The sequence below is a fragment of the Psilocybe cubensis genome, chromosome 9 (assembly GCF_017499595.1).
Source record: "Psilocybe cubensis strain MGC-MH-2018 chromosome 9, whole genome shotgun sequence".
Lineage (NCBI taxonomy): Eukaryota > Fungi > Basidiomycota > Agaricomycetes > Agaricales > Agrocybaceae > Psilocybe > Psilocybe cubensis.
Window position 1 is genome coordinate 666679 of NC_063007.1, and position 19083 is coordinate 685761.

At 45.3% G+C, this 19083-nt stretch overlaps 6 protein-coding genes across 6 annotated transcripts; 2 read left to right on the top strand and 4 right to left on the bottom strand.

Annotated features, from left to right (window-relative positions):
• Nucleotides 1-41: 41 nt before the first annotated feature.
• JR316_0009653 (Propionyl-CoA carboxylase, carboxyltransferase subunit) lies at nucleotides 42-2424 on the bottom strand (the record flags this gene model as incomplete). The annotated part of the gene is made up of 12 exons (XM_047895346.1): nucleotides 42-143; nucleotides 221-437; nucleotides 532-676; nucleotides 809-852; nucleotides 910-973; nucleotides 1030-1499; nucleotides 1550-1694; nucleotides 1745-1790; nucleotides 1844-1873; nucleotides 1926-2046; nucleotides 2094-2305; nucleotides 2365-2424. 12 exons carry the CDS (start codon nucleotides 2422-2424, stop codon nucleotides 42-44), a joined length of 1656 nt encoding a protein of 551 aa, XP_047745065.1.
• A 706-nt stretch (nucleotides 2425-3130) lies between these two features.
• JR316_0009654 (Pyruvate carboxylase) lies at nucleotides 3131-5614 on the top strand (the record flags this gene model as incomplete). Its single annotated transcript, XM_047895347.1, has 7 exons — nucleotides 3131-3167; nucleotides 3223-3385; nucleotides 3436-3783; nucleotides 3842-3985; nucleotides 4038-4056; nucleotides 4112-4295; nucleotides 4344-5614. The coding sequence occupies 7 exons, from the start codon at nucleotides 3131-3133 to the stop codon at nucleotides 5612-5614; spliced, it is 2166 nt and encodes a 721-aa protein (XP_047745066.1).
• A 115-nt stretch (nucleotides 5615-5729) lies between these two features.
• JR316_0009655 (Glycerol 2-dehydrogenase (NADP(+))) lies at nucleotides 5730-7191 on the bottom strand (the record flags this gene model as incomplete). Its single annotated transcript, XM_047895348.1, has 10 exons — nucleotides 5730-5882; nucleotides 5940-6094; nucleotides 6152-6234; nucleotides 6286-6339; nucleotides 6397-6578; nucleotides 6628-6703; nucleotides 6755-6833; nucleotides 6888-6924; nucleotides 6999-7075; nucleotides 7137-7191. 10 exons carry the CDS (start codon nucleotides 7189-7191, stop codon nucleotides 5730-5732), a joined length of 951 nt encoding a protein of 316 aa, XP_047745067.1.
• A 2247-nt stretch (nucleotides 7192-9438) lies between these two features.
• Nucleotides 9439-11442, bottom strand: JR316_0009656 (Cytochrome P450 monooxygenase 208; the record flags this gene model as incomplete). Its single annotated transcript, XM_047895349.1, has 8 exons — nucleotides 9439-9585; nucleotides 9647-9680; nucleotides 9747-9869; nucleotides 9972-10260; nucleotides 10324-10456; nucleotides 10494-10758; nucleotides 11055-11184; nucleotides 11244-11442. The coding sequence occupies 8 exons, from the start codon at nucleotides 11440-11442 to the stop codon at nucleotides 9439-9441; spliced, it is 1320 nt and encodes a 439-aa protein (XP_047745068.1).
• A 721-nt stretch (nucleotides 11443-12163) lies between these two features.
• On the top strand, nucleotides 12164-14819 carry JR316_0009657 (uncharacterized protein; the record flags this gene model as incomplete). Its single annotated transcript, XM_047895350.1, has 7 exons — nucleotides 12164-12451; nucleotides 12508-12698; nucleotides 12752-12827; nucleotides 12971-13065; nucleotides 13131-13242; nucleotides 13292-13618; nucleotides 14490-14819. 7 exons carry the CDS (start codon nucleotides 12164-12166, stop codon nucleotides 14817-14819), a joined length of 1419 nt encoding a protein of 472 aa, XP_047745069.1.
• Nucleotides 14820-15327: 508 nt separating this feature from the next.
• JR316_0009658 (uncharacterized protein) lies at nucleotides 15328-16698 on the bottom strand (the record flags this gene model as incomplete). The annotated part of the gene is made up of 3 exons (XM_047895351.1): nucleotides 15328-16475; nucleotides 16530-16604; nucleotides 16659-16698. The coding sequence occupies 3 exons, from the start codon at nucleotides 16696-16698 to the stop codon at nucleotides 15328-15330; spliced, it is 1263 nt and encodes a 420-aa protein (XP_047745070.1).
• Nucleotides 16699-19083: the final 2385 nt, after the last annotated feature.

Below are 19083 nucleotides of genomic sequence, written 5' to 3' on the forward strand. Positions count from 1 at the left end.
TTACCCTACACTAGTCGGGTAGAATTAGATGTACAGAATGGTTATAATTTGTAACCTTGTCCAGTCCTGCCATGGGCGCCGTAAATACTTTGCCTGTGTGTAGACAGCTGTGGGAGAACATGTGCATATACATGCGATGCCCACTTTTTAATAAAACAAGTTGTTAGAATACGTCATAATGCCCTATGTAGATTTGCTTGTTTGACAGATAGGTGCTTACTTCGCATGCCAGTGGGCGCGTATCGCGGGGATCTATGATTTCTTCAACGCCAAATTTGTGGGCAGTTTTCAAAGGGCTCCGGACATCCTCAAATTTTGAGAGAAGATCATTCATCAACTTTTCTCTTTCTTCAGGAGAAGATGTTGCGTCAAGTTGGCGCTTATACGCGGCCTCGATACCGCCCTCCAAGGGGAGACTACCCCAATCCCCTGAAGGCCTTTTGACGGCGGATAAACATGAGTCTCATTGCCGCTGCCAAAGACCTCACGTTAAAGAAAAAAAGAACTGACCAAGAGACACGGGTACCTGACCCGTCGTTTGGATCGGCAAACGCCCCACCAGCTACACCAAATGCTCTGCGAAGAATGACCGTGTAGATGGGGATGGTGGAATTGTATATGGCAGCCATTGTTGCGGCACCGTGGTGAATTGTTGCCATCCGCTCAGCGATCGAACCTACGCGAGAAGATAAGTAATCATTTGAGAGGAACGGACCAGAACGTAAGTAAAACTCGGCACAGAAACGGCATTCCAAATGGTGGACTCATAATCCGCAACTCATAATACAGGCTAGATAGGAGAACTGACCGATGGCAAAACCGGGTTGATCGACGAGATTTAATATGGGAAGCCTGAAAAGACAAGGTACCTGAGAAAAAACATTCTAAGGGGAAGTCTGTAGCGCGTACCCAAAGTGATTACAAAGTGTCACGAACTTGGTTGTCTTCTGGCTCCCCAAAGCGTCTATAGCGCCTAAAATATTTTGGTGTTGTTACAGAGCAAACGCTTCCAAATATGTGGGTATTTACCTCCATTGACTTTGCAGTCGCTTGTTAGGATACCAACTGGCCGCCCGTCCAACCTTGCAAAACCAGTCACGATGCATCGACCCCATGTTTCCCCTATTTCGAAGAAAGATGATGTAGCTGAATATGGATTACCGTCTGTATCCACAACCATTCTGATTACGCTTCGCACATCGTATTGTCTAGTCCGGCGTCGCGGTATGATACTGACGAGAGCTTCCTCTCTGCGTGTAACTGAATCTGAGGAAGATTTTACAGGCGGGAGCTGGAATATGGACGATGGGAGGAAGGACAAGAATGCACGGACTTGAAGAAAGGCGTCATGCTCGGAAGTAGCCACGTTATCTACGGTTCCATTCGTGGCGTGAATCTCCCAACCTCCAAGGGCTTCCTTGGACAGATCCTCAAAGGTGGCCTGTTTTACGACAGGTGGTCCAGCCGCGAAGAGTTGACTTAAACCCTTCACCATTACACTATTGGCTTTACTTCAGCGTATTTTCATCCAGGTGGCAATGACTCTCACCTGAAGTGGCTTAAGGCGGCCTTCGCTGCGGCCAAACCAACAACGGGTCCAAGGAGTGCTGAAACGACTGGGACTGCACCAAGAACATCGATGCTTCGACTCATGCCTGGCAGACTTGGAATATAAGTCGCTCCCATAGTCAAATCTGGTTTTATAATGTAAGAGCTGATGAACGAGAAGCGCACGGGTACTAACAAGTTGCAACACTCCCCCCTCCACTAGATCCATCCAAAAGTCGAATCTGTGTGTTGAAGATTAGAGGGAGCACGTCGATAAGAGAAATCGAATGCTCACCAGAGGAACCTTGAATTTGAGTGCTTGTGACTTTGCTGCAAATTAATTTTGTTATACATAATGGTTTGTGAATTATTCTTACCTCTCCGTACGGTGCCTTGTTACTAATTCCACCATCCGCATGCCCGCCCCGAACACTGAAGTCATCAGCAGTTACAAAAACCTTCCTGCCATGTATGCGGCCCCAGCCTGTAACAGAATTACTGAATGTGTGTCAAAAGCAGGTTAAGAAACAAAAGAGGATGCCTACGCAGGTATGAAGGACTTCAAGCTACCATCTTCGTCTACGACTGGCTTCCCAGTTATCGAACCAACTTCGACAAACGAATTTTGGTCTAGCAAAGCGTCGATACGCTCACGAACCCATAGTTTATTATTTGCCTTCTGTCGGATGTACCCTGGGTCATTGAGATTGGGTGAGCGTATGATGCGTTGCTGAGCTTTGAGTTCCTCCAAAGGAGCCTATACTCATAGGCCATGTCTTTCAATCGACTCTTTATCCCGAAATATGAGGAACACACCTTCCAAGAGGATCCATCGTCCAACGTTTTTCCTTCTCGTTCAGGATCGTCTGATGGCATTGTGGCCGTAATGTTCTGAGTTGACGAGCAATAAACGCTATCCTTCGATTGTCCAAGATTCAAAGCTGAGCCATTCATGGAACAGTGCTTCGGCATAGCTATTACCGAACGTCAGGGCGATATGGGGTTGGATGTTCCCATGTTGTTCCCATGACCAACCACCTCGAATTGCCAACCTAGTTTGAGTTGGATATTTGCCAAGGGAGACTAGGGACTACTAGGGACAGTGGAACGGAGGAAGTCTTCCGAATCATGGACGCATCGACAACTATAAAGTCCTCTCCTGAGCTTGTCCTGAGCAGATCTTTCAAGGTTTAGATTTTGTTGGCACAATGGCACCAGACAAAAAGTTTCAATCTCCTACGATCTCCGCTTTAAAGGTCGATTCTGCTTTCTTTGCTGCTCGTCTTGCTTCAGCCTGGTACCTGACACTTAACATGATCCATCTCCCATGCTGAACCGAAATTATTTTCTTGATATGATTTCATTATTCCAAAGGCGTTAAAGGTGAGTGCCTAACATTCTTTGATTCAATTCAAATAACTTTTCACAGAGCCTCCGGCACTGCCAGTAACCGGGAAGTTGACCTTTCGCCCCTATTGCATGCGTCATGCTGGTACTACCAGCTGCGTTCAAATCGTTACTTTGATTGACCTCTCAACGTCTTTTCGTGTTCGAGGGAATTGGCTCTCAGGTTCCTTCAACGATGATGTTCAAAATATTAGTAGCCAATCGAGGAGAGAGTGAGTCTAAAACAGCGCTTCCATTGTTTGCTCCAGACCTTATGATACCAATCAGTTGCCACTCGCATATTACGCTCTGCCTCTGAGCTCGGGTGGAAGACCGTAGCCATCTACACCGAAAACGACACCAGTCATGCAACCTACGCTGACGAAGCCGTCAAACTTGAAAGCGTCGTAGGTTTTCTCGACGTAGATACCATTGTCACTATAGCCTATAGGTACGTCCTTCAGGATGTATGTACTTTGGCGCAATTAACGCTTCTTCTAGTACAAACTGCACACATGTGCACCCAGGTTACGGTTTCCTCTCTGAATCTCCAAAGCTCCCCGTGGCACTGTCGCGACAGCAAGGCGGCGGCAAATGTATAGAATTCATCGGACCTTCACCAGAGGCACTCCGAATTGCGTCTGACAAGATGCTGTCCCGCGAACTTGCGACTCTGCTCGGTATTCCCGTTTCCCCTGGGAGACACATCTCTACCCCAGAGGAAATACGTCAGTTTTCTCGGAATTTAGGGCATAGATACCCATTGATCATCAAAGCTCTCGATGGAGGAGGTGGACGCGGAATTCGTATTGTAAACTCCGAGGATGAGGTAGAGGAAGCTTTCCAAAGGTTTGTGGTATTTCAGACCTACCTATTAATCGCGCCGGAATACTTAATTTAGTCATAGATGCATTGGAGAAAGTCCTTCCAAGCAAGCATTCGTCGAAAAGGCACTGGCGGGTCCTGGCTGGAAGCATGTAGAAGTACAGGTGATAGGAGATGGAACCAACGTCAACCATTTCTGGGAAAGAGAGTGTAGTGTTCAGCGCCGGTACGTAAATGCCTTGTTAATGTTTCTATAGTGTATATTGAGCTACGCATAGTTTTCAAAAGCTTGTGGAGGTGATTTGAAGCGGTATAGCTTGTTTATTTCAACCTCTTACTAGTTTTTCTTCAGATTGCTCCTTCACGCCTACCGCGATCGGCAGTTCAACCTCTCATCGATGCTTCCTTAAAGATGGCTCAACGACTGCAATATAAAGGCCTCGGTACATTCGAATTTCTCCTCAATGCCCGATCTCCTTCCGACTGGGTGTTTCTCGAAATCAATCCACGGATCCAAGTCGAACACACTGTTACCGGTATGATCTGTCTATTTTATCTCCATGCTTGTTTCTGACAAGCTTTAGAGGAAATAAATGACATCGATCTCGTTCGTACACAACTTCTTCTTTTCTCTCCCTCTACACGCACGCTCGCTTCTCTCCGTTTCGACCGACCACCCACTTCACCGACGTCATATGCAATTCAACTTCGTGTCAATGCTGAGGATCCATCGAAAGGCTTTCAACTGGCGCCGGGGACATTACTTCCGCAAGACGTGGTATGGCCTCTAGGCAGGGGCATCCGGGTTGACACCTGGCTTAGCATAAGTCCCTCCGGTCATTCACCAGACGCAAAGTTTAATGTTGGCACCGATTTCGACTCGCTACTCGCCAAGATCATTGTAAAGGGCGCGTCCTTTGAAGAAGCTACGCAGAGGGGCATCCGTGCGTTACGAGAGCTCCGAGTCGGCGATTCTAGCAAAGAAATAAGCGGATTCAAGTCAGTGAAAACCAACGCAGTTGTTTTGGCAGGTACTCTTAGTCATTCCGATTGGTTTGGGACGCACGGGGAGGTGGATACACTGTGGTTGGAAAGGAATTTGAGAGACGTGATAGAACTGGGAGACAAAGTCCTGCCTCCAAAGGCAATCGTTGGGTTGCAGAAACCGACGTCAGCCGGTGCTATGAATGGACATGAATCAGGCCCTTCTAGTGGGGCAGGTAGCGTCCTCCTTCAACCGGGAACCTTGTTCTCTCTTATAATGTCTCCCTCCGGACAAAGTGTGGGTGAAAGCTCTAGAACGGGTGGCACTGTCAAGCACTCGATTACGATCACCTCTATTGAACGAAACGCGTTTCCTCAAGTTCTTTCTGGGACGTTTCTGTCAACTCTTCCATCCCCCTTCGCGTCTGTTGACTCATCGGGTCTGGGAAATGCATCGCAAGTACCTATTCCATTCACACTAACTCAATCAACATCTGTGAATGTGTCAGGCGGACAGCAACAACAATTTGAACTGGCCGATCCTAACGCTAATGGACACATAGGCTCACCGATGACCGGGAAGGTTGTCGAGTTGCATCCTGCTCTCCTTCAAGCTCTATCTAATAGTACGGGCACGACTCACAAGGACAAAATCAAGGTTCGTCAAGGCCAACCCTTGCTTCTGTTGAGCGTTATGAAGATGGAGAATGCCATCGTTGCTCCTTGGGATGGATACGTACAACGTGTGGGGAAGGGTATTAAGCTCGGCGTGGTTTTAGGCGAGGGCATGCTCGTTTGTGTGCTTGAACGAGGATCGAATTTGCCAACTGATTCCGGAAGCGATAACAATAATGGGAGGGCACGATTATGAACATCCCATTAATTGGGAACTTGGCGACAACGTTGGAATATCTGATCGATAGTTCGCTACTGTACAACATGAAAAAACCACCTTGATATATATGCGCGTTCTTTTGGTTTCCCTATCACTCGAATTTTGCGTAATAACTGTTCCACCCGAGTTGATCGAGTGTCCAGCCCCAAACTTGTCCGTACTTGGGATCCGCAGCATTGCAAAGACGTTGGCCACGGTCGAGGTGCCAGATTTTCTCGATGTCCACTTCAGAAATGTTGGGAATCTGAAAGCCAGATGTCAGTGATATTCTTCGAGTAAGGCAAGTAAGTTCCGTTCTTACGTTAAGATTCTCCTTCTGTCTTGTACTGTCTTTGCTAGTAGGTATAACTACATATTTTCGAGACAGATGCCAGGCCAAAATGACTTGAGTAGGGGTCACATTGTACTTCTCGGCCAAGCTGACAATGAGCGGGTCATTTCGGACGGTGCTGTATCCTAAATCGATGGACAATCAATACCATTGATTCGGAGAGATCAAAAAATGATACTGACCACTGGGAGTGTATGCTGTCATCAAGATGCCTTTCCTGGTGCAATAATCACGCAGCCCGTTCTGGGCGAGATAAGGGTGCATCCTATGATGTCAATCAGATCAGTTTTGGAGGGGTCTATAATTTACTACTTACTCGACTTGATTAACAGCTGGTACAACTTTTGCGGTTGCCAACAGTTTTTCCAAACTGTAAAATTACCGATTAGAATATTCTCTGATATATTTGTCGAACTTGGGGGCGTACTTCATTACAGAGAAGTTACTGACTCCAATGGCTCTCACTTTCCCAGTGTCGAGAAGTTTTTCCATCTCGGCCCAGGTGTCATTGAATGATACATCATCGTCAGTCTTGTAGGAACCATCGGCTCTCCGTGGCATCTCGTTGCCTTCATGGAAGGAAATAGGTTGAGGCCAGTGGAGGAGATACTGCTCAAAAGATCAAAATGTATACCCCACAGAGTATAAATAAACATACTAAATCGATGTACCCGGTTCCCAGGTCCGCCAAACTCTCCTCAAAAGACTCTCGTACGCGAGTCTGGTGATGCCAACTATGGATAGAGTCAGAAAGCGCGATCAAATTAAAAGGCGTTTATACTCACGGTAATTTGGTCGTGACAAATATTTCCTCCCGAGGTAAACCCGACTCTTTGATTGCTATTCCAACAGATTTTTCGGTGCCTGTGAGACCGCAGTCAGAAACCGTACACTCAAGGACGTGCTTATCAGTCTTACGATATCCCCAGGCAGTGTCTATGTGACGGAAACCGTTCTGAAGGATAGGGGAAAGGCGCAATTGAGCTTCACCGCCCTTGCTGAGGTTTAACATATGTTTGGAGCACTGACCTTGATTGCGCTAAGAATCCAGCCCGGAACAGCTGCTTGAGCTTTATCATCCGTAGGTGGAGCGTATGATCCAGTTGCTGGAATAGTTACAGTGGGATCAGCTTCGCTGGCTAGACGCTGGGAAAGAGGGTTCAATACCTAGAAGAGGTATTTCTACACCGTTGTTGAGAGTGGCCTTCAAACTGCTGGACATGATGGATGTAGAAGATGAAGAATTTGGGTATGCAATGAGAAGTGAGTGGGATTTCCACCGATTACTGGTGTTTATATATCTATTTCTCCACCCATGTGATGAACGTGGAATCTCGAACTTGGAAGGATATGTTCATGACGCTTGAGTATTGACACGTGCTTTTCATTCTTCTTTAAGAAAATCAGTGATATCTTATTTAGATTTAAGGTATACTAGAAAAGGTTCGTCATATAAATAACGGCTGTTCTATGAGCCAAGTGTTACTCAGCAGCAACTTGGTACTAAGTGATAAACTGACTAATGATACGCAAGGATGGGAATACCCAATGACTAAACATAGGCATTAAGATGCATATGACTCGAGCAAGTCTTCCTCATGAGTCATTAAAAAAAGTCTCGTCAATCCCAGGGGGTGTTAAATTGCGGTGTCCGCGGTACCAGGCTCCTATAAAGCCCCTATTTGTATGCGGCATAGTGGCCCGGTTCCGGCCCAACGGAAAGCACAGATTTGAGAGGTTGATCTATCACATCTCGCATACCTACATTGAGATAGAACGCAGAAGTATATCTTATTCTGTTGAACAGATGATACTGACTCAAGAAAACACCTTTGCTCACCCTGACACGTCGCGACGCGTACGCTTCATGTCTCAGTCACGATCACGTGAATAGGGGCCCGGGCACGCGACTTCAAAACCAACAACAATTTCGAGCAACAGTAAATCTTTTAGTTTTAGGGAGTACCAGGCGGTGTAGTGTGCATTATTTATTGCTCCCCAGAATCCGTAATATGGAAGTCAAAAACATTTTCGATTGACTCCGAGTTCGACCTGCCTATCGACACCAGTCGACACCCCATGCGAATTTGATACACCGTGAGAAAGTCACCCAAGTGTGGTTCGGGGCTGAATGCCAAACAAAAACAATTCAATCAAAGGAGTGGCATCTTATCTTCCCGTGTACACCCGACCTCAATGAGATTCAGCTCACATCCGCGTACTGTTCCCTTCATATTCTTTTTCTGCAACGGAAATCGTTTGGCTCTGGTTTATCTATCGAGTCTTGCCCAGTCCAACAACGCTATTCCAGTGACACTTCATCAGGTTCTCCAATTTCAAGTTGATTCCGACAAACCAATGAGAATTGATGTCTGAGCTCTGCATGAATATGGTGGGTTCGTTGTTCCTTTCTCACCCCCTACTACATGTGATGAATTCATGTCATATGAATTCGAGCGAACGCCGTTTAGTATCAAATGTTGCGCAATGTGCATCCGAATAAATCCTAGTTATCCTGACCTTCTCTTGTCAATGATTTTTGTTTTCATTTCGCACAGGCTGATTACTTCCCTTTTGATAGATCTCAAAGACCTGACAGTCTTTTTGGATATCGTAAGTTGAATCTGTGAAGCTTTCTTGCGGAGTAGCCTTAAATCTGGACTGTTCGCGCCTCTCGAGCTTTGTGCCTTGCCGTTCATTGTCATGCATTGTTTCACTGTGAGGTTTCAATCCACGTACATCGACCTTTCTTCATCGTCCGTTGACCGCATCAAGCGGGGACATCTTATATCTTGCCCTACTCAACCGTCTTTAGGGGACAAACTTGTGCTGTCCCAAGGGAGACCTCGATGACCTGGACAACGACATCCCCAGGATTCACATCATACGACATGGACGAGGGAAACGACAACAAACGAGTCTGTCGTTGCAATCTTAAGGTAATCGGAGGGTAGAGGAAGGGCAGAGAATCATCTCGTGAGCAGCTACATGTACGATTGTGCAACATCTGCTTTGACTGGACGCCACCGTTTTATCAAAACAGCAGAAAAACATTGCCTCATTTCTGGAGAATATTTGCTTTTGTGGTGAAATTTTCAACTTTGTTTGTTGTAGCCCACGGCCTGGTTGTTATCTTTGTGCTTCCATTTTTAACTAATTATCATTTGCGTGGTACTTAATATAAATGCTTTCATAGCTCAAAATGAGGATCAACACCAACTAGCTCAGTCCATTGGCGCTTCGACGACGTCCTTCCCCACCAACGGTGGAACTTCCATTTATAAAATTGTTGAAGGCATCAAACTGTGCTTGAACATATGTACACACTCCGGAAATCGAAATCCAGCATTGATTTGTCTTCAATTGCCATCAACAATTAACCTCCTTGCCGCAGGAGATCGAACTTCGAATGAACACTGAAATTTGGCCTTCTGGCTGAGCCGGCCATGAGCAAGGTAAGTCGCCACAGTCAAACCCATGCGAAGTTGTTGACAAATACGTACTGCATTAGACCCAAATCTTCAATTTCATGGTTGATATCAATTTCATTGCCATTTTCGTCTTTGGCTTTAACAATATTGAAACAAGCAAGAACGGAGGCCATCATAAGCCATAACTATGGTAGTGAAATGTCAATGGTTTTCTTTTAAAGATGATCCAATATAGAAGCCTCATACTGTTGAGCTCGCCATGTGTTTTCCAACACAAATCCTGGAATGACACGAGAGTTAGGTTTGCCAATGCGTACCGCATACATTACAGTTCCTATTATCTCACCGGCGGCCGAACCCATATGCTATAACACGGTCATCGCCAATCAACTTTCCGTTTTCATCAAAAAATCTCTCTGGCTTGAAAGTATATGGTTCAGGATAGTCTTCTTCATCATGTGTCATTGCCCTATGGAAGGTGTTATTCTATCATATAATTGAGAATATGGTCGCAAACAAACCAGATATTTGTAAATACAGTTGCACCTGTGCAAATGAACATTAATAGGACCTGGAGATGTCACAGATACTGTTCAGACCTTTAGGAATTAAATATCCCTTGTAGTAATTGTCCTCGGTTACGCGATGCGGTACACCAAGAGGCAATGGAGGTCTCATTCTCATGACTTCACGATATATGGCCTCAACGAATGGTAGCGACTTCCTATCCTCCAACGTAGGAAGCCGTTTGGAGCCTGTCAGGCCGTCGATCTCTTCCTGCGCCTTCCTTTGTACATCGGGGTTTGCTGCCATGAGGTAGAAAAATGAACCAGTAGACGATATTGTCGTATCTGACGCGGCTGTGAAGGTTTAGACATATTTAGTACAGAAATTTTTGCGGACGCCAGAAATGTTGTACTAACCGCCATTGACTGTATAGGCAATATTGCGTATTATTTCTTCCTCTTCATTTGAAGCACCGAGTGTTTGCTTCTTCTCAATAAAATTTGTAAAAAATGATGGAGCAGCCTTCCCTTCTTCCTGCTCACAGAAATTCTAGGCACCACGTTTTGAATATCGAGGTAGGACTCACGAAATTTGCCTTTACTTGATCCACTGGAATCCTGATCACCTCCTCTGTCATACGGCCAATCATGTCCGCCTTTCTTAACGAAGTAGCACCAGGAAACCAAGCTGGAATATGTCGAAGGACAGGGACAATATTAGCTAGGCTACCGCCTGGCATAAGTAAATCCGTCCCAAGCTTGACAGCCTTGTGCGCTAAAGCTATACACGGCTCATCCGCCGATTTTATTTCGATCCCATACATCATTTCCATCGTAAGGGATATTGAAAGCCTGTAAGTAGGCTTTATTACAGCGGAATAAATGCAGATAAGAAATCCACCTTCATTTTATTGTGAGCATCAAAGTCCTTTGGCGTGTCGCACAGAGCCCGAAGCAATTGAATCACTTTGTTTGTCAAGATACCATGGTACTGTTGAGACCCTTTCAAGCTAAAATTCTCCTGACTGATTCTTCGGTATTGCCTCCATTCATCTCCATATCTTAAGAAGCCAAAGTTGCGATACCACCCCATCCTTGATATGTGTCAGCCAATGTTGTTTGGTTGGAAAGAATATAGTATCTCTTACCGATTCAAGATTGGGATATAGGGTCTATCAGAGTATAGCTTAGCCCTCCTTTCGCATAACTCAATGGCATCTTCTCGCTTGTTGACGACAATAATACGATTTCCCAGAGCCTCTGCAGATACCACGGTACCTTAATAGCAAAGGTTACGTCAATATGTCAAAACACTGCAAATGTGGAATAAAACGCACTATTGTATTTCTTGCCCCATTCTATATAGCCATCGGCAGGCCACGCTGTAGGGAAATCGAATGCATTTCCCACCAGTGGCTTGGGAGGTGGACCAGGAGGGTAGGGACCACGGGATGCAGAACGATTGATATAATCAATAAACATCTTGAGTCCGAACATGCCCATAAAGACATACACCAGTGTCGTAGATTCTGGCATGATTGCGATTAGGCGACGTGGAGGAGGGAAAGCGAGTTGAAGCTTGAAGATTTACACCCGTGGTTTATATGTGAACCCTGAATTCCGAGTTTCCAAAAAAATGAAAATAGAATGATATTAAGACTTACATCTGTGATCTCAGGCTGTCCCACACCATGAACATGTGTCCTTAAAATCAATACAGCTAGTGTTTTCGCTTGGCTTCGATGTCCATGATATTAATGCGTGGGCATCTCTGACCTGAAGAAAGATAAGTCGAATACGTCAGAGCTGTATAGAAATAGGTTAAAGCGGTTGGATTGCGAGTGTCGATCGGGAGCGCCGCTTTAATGTCTAGATATATGTTGGTTATCATTATGTTATCGGAGAAAGAGATAGATAATCACCATCGAAAGCGAGTTAGAAAGGCAGCTCTTTGATAGGTCCGCCCGGTCGAGGGTGCTGACCCACAGCGAGGTGGTGACTTGTGATGTTATAGTAATTGAGTCAGATTAGGTCTGAGATCTCATAACTTAAGGAGTGCCCTCCAGATTAGACTGGTGGGTGCAGTCTTCCCAGAGAAACCATAAGATTATGAAAGTGAGAAGATAAATATGTGGCAAGTGTGTTTGAACCAATTCGAGCCCATTAGGTGTTGAGTCAGCGGCAATTTCCGTGCGGACCTGATGGTAAGTTGAACTTTGATGACAGTCTTTCTGTTCTGATTCGACAGTCATCAGAGATGGACATACTCCACATACCCTTCTACTTTGAACCAGGCCTGGGGTTATATGATATGGAGAAACGGTTTACATTTTGGGCGTCCCCAGAAGTTCGAGAATGGTTCAAAGCCCGCGGATACACCCTGTATGAGCGTTGCTGGGAAGAGGATATGATACTCGATACATCCATACCAGCTATTCCCCCCCAGACTGATTGCGGTGAAGCCGAGTATCCTTACGCATACTTTGACACAGATTCTGAAGAACCCGAAGAGCCCAAGATGCCGCTCCGGTCAAGGGACATGACCGTAAGTCGTTGCTCGCTCAAACTACGCAAGCAAAAACAACCAACTGGTTTCTAAAGGGTAAGGCCGGGTTTGCGCAAGATGCGTTAGGCCGACATGTTGCAATCAAGATTGTGCGTGCGGACACCGACGAATATCGCATTTTGCGGTTTTTACATGAACAAAGTCTGGACACACTCAAGGAAAATAGCATAATCCCTGTTCTGGAACTAATACCAAACGGAGCCTTCTGGTTTGCGGTCATGCCTCGGTAAGAAATTGCTAATTTACGTGTTCATCTCAGTACTAATTATTATCGAAAAGATGGGCTTTGTATATTGATACACCTGAGCCTGTGTACATCCATGAAGTTGTTTTTATCGTACATTCTCTGCTCAAAGTATGACTCTTACTTCGGTCATTCGTATACCTAATTCGTTTTATAGGGTCTTCATTATTTGCATGCTAATAACATCGTCCACGGGGTTTGGTTCTCCTTAATTCACCGTTATACATCTTGTTAATGGTTGTATCCTTGTGTAGGACATTTGCTCTGGAAATTTTCTCGTAAATCACATCACCGATGACTGGATAGGGATACCCAGGCGCGGTCACCTACGCGCTGAGAAGCGCCTGTTGTATGCCTTGTTTGACTTCGACCTTTCCATTATACCTCCATCTGGAACCGGCTTCCAGCTGACAGATCCTACGGCTCGTTTAACCTGAGCAATGATACTTCGGCCGGAGAATTCGACTACAACCCTTTCGTACTTGATGTCGGTGGTATGGGTGTCTTTTTTTGTAGGAAGTATCAGGTGAGCGTGTTACCTCGTCCTTATCCCATTTCTAACATAGATTTTTTAGCACATCACCGACCGACTTCCAATTCTTGCACCACTTCTCGATATGATGACCCACAGAAACCTTAAACGCCGATTCACCGCAGACGAGGCATTGCTATTTTTTGAGGACCGTGCTGCAGAACTTTCGGAGGCGGAATTGGCAGCTGCAATTCGCCCAACGAAAGACAGAGAGGCCGGCATAAAATATGATAATTATGATAGATGGGAGGACCTCCCACCATTATTCGTGGATAGATGGAAAAAGTATAGAGCAACGCCTGTGCCTTGGTACACAAGATTGCTTCGCCGATTCTGCGCAACAGAATTTGGGGAACGTTATGTGCCAAAAGTGCGTTATTTTATGTTTAGACTTTGGTCTATTCCATCCACATTCTTCAAGAGACTTCTTCCAGGAAAAATTGCTCTTAAAGTAGTGTTTATTGTAGATGTCATTGCTATTAGACATAATTGATATACCTGAAATACTTTCTTTTGTTTAGTTGTCATGATGTGGCGCATAGCCCACTGGCATACATTGAGGGAAAGCTGGATTATTAAGCGCTCGTCATTGAACACTACTATTGCGTATGCTCGTACTCGCTATTAATCCATATACTTGCAAAAATAATTGACCAGCCGCAAGACACAATCTACTCGTGCTGTGCTACACATTCCTGACTGCGTCGTTCCCAAAGCCACGGGGTCCGAAAACCGCTCTCCACTTGATATGAGTTCTCTTCTCTTTGTAACTCTTGGAAGCATTCACATTTTTCTTCCTCCATGGCGATCTCCCGAAAGATGAGTTGAATGCATCTATTAAAGACAGCTTGATCATGACCATTAATCATGTCAATGGATTGGAGTTTAAATGATTCCATTTCGACTCGATTTATGCTGAATATTCTAATCTAACTGTAAAGCTATGACATAACTAATTTACGAGAGAAATTCAGCTTGCATACCACTGTTATGATTTTTAAAGCAAGAAATTATGGAAGCCTTCAAAGCATTGCTTCAGTCAAAATTCTTTGTGCAATCTTTCAAACAGTAACTTGGAAAAAATTTCTAAATTTTCCACATCGACACTCTGGTATGTATAAAAGCCCAGCGTGCAAAGCGGTGAAAGTCAGAGAACTTTACTCATCTACATCTCATAAACAGTAAGCTCCAGCTACAGTCAGTACACAAATCTGCCTTTCTGATTCCAGTCTCTATCAAAGGCATCAACAATGTCTAAAACCGCTCAAGGCAGAATCACCGGAACATCTGGTACCCGCTTCACAGCTACCTTTGTCCTTCCTGGAAGCGGCATGCAGGTCAACTATCTCGGAAATTTTAGTTCCAGCATCCAGACTTTCAACTCGGCAAATGCCACTTTGAAATACAATGCAGACAATGAGCTCACCGCTACTCGTCAATTCGACGGCCAGCTCGGGGTCAACAACATCAAGCTCACGTTGACGAATGGACCTGTCATCGAAGGAGTTCTCGACATGCCTATCTCTCCTCCCAGCAGCGTTTCTGGAAGCGGTGTCTGGGCCATCAATTAGGTAAAAACAATACGAGGAACTTGCGCTCTCACTTACGCCTTTCTTCTTTCTTACACAGCAACCTTCTGCTCTCCAAGTATTGTTTTCGTAAGCAATTCCTAGTAGAAAGAAATTACTTGCGTTGGGAGAACGGATCCATCGACTAGCGTTATTTCTTTATTTTTGAAGTTTACGAATACACCCTACTGCTGTAATACAATACATTTGTGGTGATACGTCCAGGAACCTTGTCTCCTCTGGGGGATACAAGAATGCCTTACTAAGAGTTACTAACGACAAGAGGATAACACGATCTGAAGTTCAAATGGTAGTATAAGCGCCCAAAACCGGTGATCCCCGAATTGGATACCCACCTAATTCTGTGTACGCATCGTTCTTGACCAATTAATATTACACATAATCGCCACAAGTAACAGAATTATACATGCATATAGCTAAGCTACGCTGATTTATATCTATCGTGTTATATCAGCACACCACCTTGGTCTACAAACCATTTCCAAAAAAATCAATGGATTTGGTCATCAGCCACCAATGCCTGACGCTCTGGGTGATCACCAAAAGGCACAAGGTCAACAAACCTGGCAGCGTATTCAGGTTTCAAGAACCGTACGGAAAGATATTCAGGACGCCCTGGTATAATTCGTATAGAATGAACCATGCTAGTGCTGAGCCCGACATTCCTGACTGCGTCGTGTCCGACAGCTACAGGATCGGAAAGGTCCGCTGCGCTCGATATGGGTCCATATACCACCTCTCGTTGGTACTCGTGGATTGAGTTGGAGCGTGACTGCAGTGCACTGTGAGCGGCGCTAGTGGACGGTCGGGAGGTCGGGGGAACATCCGTGTTGAGAAATTCATCTGACGATCTCCTTCGTTTTGTACCAGGGATAAACGGCCTCTCAAAAAGACTGGGAGAAGACGTGAGGGAGTGGGGCGGCGCCATGATAGTATGATCGGGATGGAGCCCAGCGATAGCTGACTCAGAACTTTCCGGGAAGGGAGACGTAAGTCGGCGCACGCTGTCCGCCAAAAATGCGATGGACTCTCTGGTTGTAGAAGAAAACGATGCGATGTCTTTAGTAAGCTCGTCAAGAGCTTTCCGAGTCTCGTTATGCGCTTCAACGAGAGCCGTGAACTCTGGCTGCAGATTCACAGAGCTGGAGGATTGGTTGTTCGACTTCAACAAATCGATTGAATTTTTGTGATCTGTAAGGACACGATAGAAGTCCTGAGCCCGTTGAGCATGGGCTGACTCAGACGCGTAGTAATTCTTTTGAAGTCGCGAAAGATGGCGTGCGAGTATGACCTCGTTCCGAACGAGTCGGTTCTGGTTGTAGATGGCGTCTTTGTTGGGCATGAATGGGGACATTCCAAGGACTGCTACGCTTTCGCTGTCTGTTGGAATAATTTCATCGGTGACCACTTTCCGCGTGCGATGTCTAGTGCGAGGCTGGACTGTGTTTGTATTCACACCTGGCGCAGTCCCGCCGATTAAAGATGGGTCACTCATCCTGCTATCCGGAAATGCGAGAGGTGTATGTAGAAGAAGAGGAGCAGCTGGATGATCAGGATGAGATGAGCCAGAAATTTGCTCTGACTGTGCTAGATCTCGGCGTTGGTATGTCAATGATGTGGTTGATTTTTCGGGGACATCTACTGTACTTTTATTGTTAGTAATTGAAATTTGGTTTACCAGCCATAACATACCTGGGTCAACATACAAATGTTTCCTAGCATAGGTAGGCGCCGGGGGATGCGATGTTGTAAGGTTGCTTAGCTCGTCTAATGGAGATGCTTGAATGCTACGTCAATCATTAGAATACAGAAAAAACTTACCATTGACTTGATTTTCTTCCTCTTTGTTGAGCTGTGCCATGTGTTGAGATAGAATGAGGTATGAAGTTTATCTGGGATTGGAACTTGTATGTAAATCTGACGGGGCTTAAATAAGAGACAAAAGCCATGGATCTGTTTTTAAGTTTTAACATACCATTACCTTAATACAAATCTGCAAAGACGGCGGAAAACAAACCGTATACGTCGCGTCGGATGCGTCTGTAGCAACACACGATGACAGACTGTGTCTGTCAACGATCCATATCGGTTGGCCGTAGCGTTTGGGAAGGCTGTCCCGGAATCGGGGGTGGGCAACGGTTATAATTAGCATTTTCACAACGTGCCCGAGGTTGGGGCCATCAGTGGTCCTATCTGCTCAGTCAGCCGTTTTTGACAATAGGCGGATTCCTGAATATTGCCAGGATAGACACTGATGACGGATGGTAGTACTGGAAGGTTCCATAAATTGCCAGTAGAGATTTCTTCTCGTTCTTGAAGTTGACTCAACAACTTGAACGAGTGATGAAATTAAAGATCGTGGTAAAGAATTCATTTGGTCTGACTCATGGAACAAAATCTTACGCTTAGTATTGCACAGAGTCCAACATCCAAGATTATATAACACCTTGTATACTCATAAATTTAAGGAAGCTACTTATATGACTCAAGTTAAGCAGCTCAAGTGAACCGTGGATATTGTGGTTGCCGAGCCATCACTCGGCATGACCGCCGGACGGTAGCTTTTCCCGCCGTTCCATAAATATGAATCTCCGATTAAACACGTAAGCTTCCCATGTTGTCAAACCGCTCGATAATCTTGAAAAACTCGCAAATTCCACTACCAATCCTCCTGGATCTCATCCTGCACCGATGTCTCCCACAAATCCTTGCTTTCAATTGAAATGCATCGCTTTCGAGCGTAATTGCGTCCATCACCTGTTCTTGGGCTTTGTTTTATCATACCCAAGTAGACATTGGGCGCCGTCTGCCAGTGTTGTCCCCACCTTGCCATCTCAGAATCTATGAAATCGATTGAATATTGCAGATCAACTACTTCAACTTTATACCCACACCTTAGCACTATCCGGGACTACTCGACTGGTGTTATTTTCTGCATTTCCACCAATGTGCGCGCGACTAGTACAAAATACTTTTTTCCTGACAGGGCGGGATGGATCAGTTTTAGTAACGCTCAATGATTTTGCCTTCTGCAAATTTTGTTATGACTTTGAATGACTCCTTCCTCTGGATAACCTCCTTTCGCCTTATGGCTCTTTACTAGATGTGTTGATTGAGTCACGCGCGACCGCAACGGACGGACGGAACCAACGGATTCAAAACTTTTGCACTGCACCTCGGACTAGCACACATCGATTCTTCTCTACGGTAATGGATACGGGACAGTTACCGGAATGCGTGGCCTCTTACTCTACATGACCTTCGATGTGTGGTCGCGGAAGTGAAGCGTTCTTGGAGAGGTCGGGGTAAGACTGGCCTATTTCGAGCGCATACGGCTTCCAACGGCTTTTCAGGGCCCTTGCGATCGGATTCACTCGAAAAGAAGGTCTCTCTCCTACCGGCACAGCGCTATATATCCCAATGGTCTGCATCAGTGTGGGAGGATCAGCTCTCTACGGTGATATCCACGAAATCCTTGTACTTTTTTGTATTTGAGGTTAAACCTGCCAAATCCCTTTCCAATTCTTGCATCTCTGTATTTAAGGGCGCAGGTCAAACCACCGTCCGGATTCGCCGATTAAACATCTAAATTTGCTGGCAGTTTCAAGCGCACTCTTTCAATTGCTTGTCAGGTACGAAAAATATTATTGGACAACTCTTCGTCAAAAATCCCCAGATCGTAGACAGGGAATGAAGTCTCTATAGCATTCCATAGATCAATTTGTAAAACCAACGAGCAGAGTCGGCGACCATAATGTACCGAGTTATTTCCCCTCTTTGGTATCAAGCCCCTGTAAGCTCCTCTAGAACTTCGTGCGTCATGGGCTCATCAGCTTCCTCTATATATGTGCTTCGACCTATGTTAATCAAGGGAGGCAACACAAGTTTTAAAGTCGGTACATCATGGTTGCCGACAATTTTTGCGTTGTTTTCTAGAGATGGTTAGCGTATGTATTTTTAAAGATAGGACTCAGCGTCTACAGAACCACATGGACGTCTTATTCCTTGTTTAAGAAATCCGGGGGCTTCATTCAAAGCACAAGGTCAGGGCCGCGGGGATTGTAATGTCAATTGAGAGATTTTTTTCAACTGCGATTCATTCTAATCTATTTCAACTGATTCCAATGGGTGCCAACCAGCCTCCCTAGCACATTTTTAGCCTTCAAACCAACCAGAAATTGGAACTCAAATGCCCAAAACGCAGGGCAGAATGCCAGCCATCTTGGAGCTCAAATTCCGACGCAAA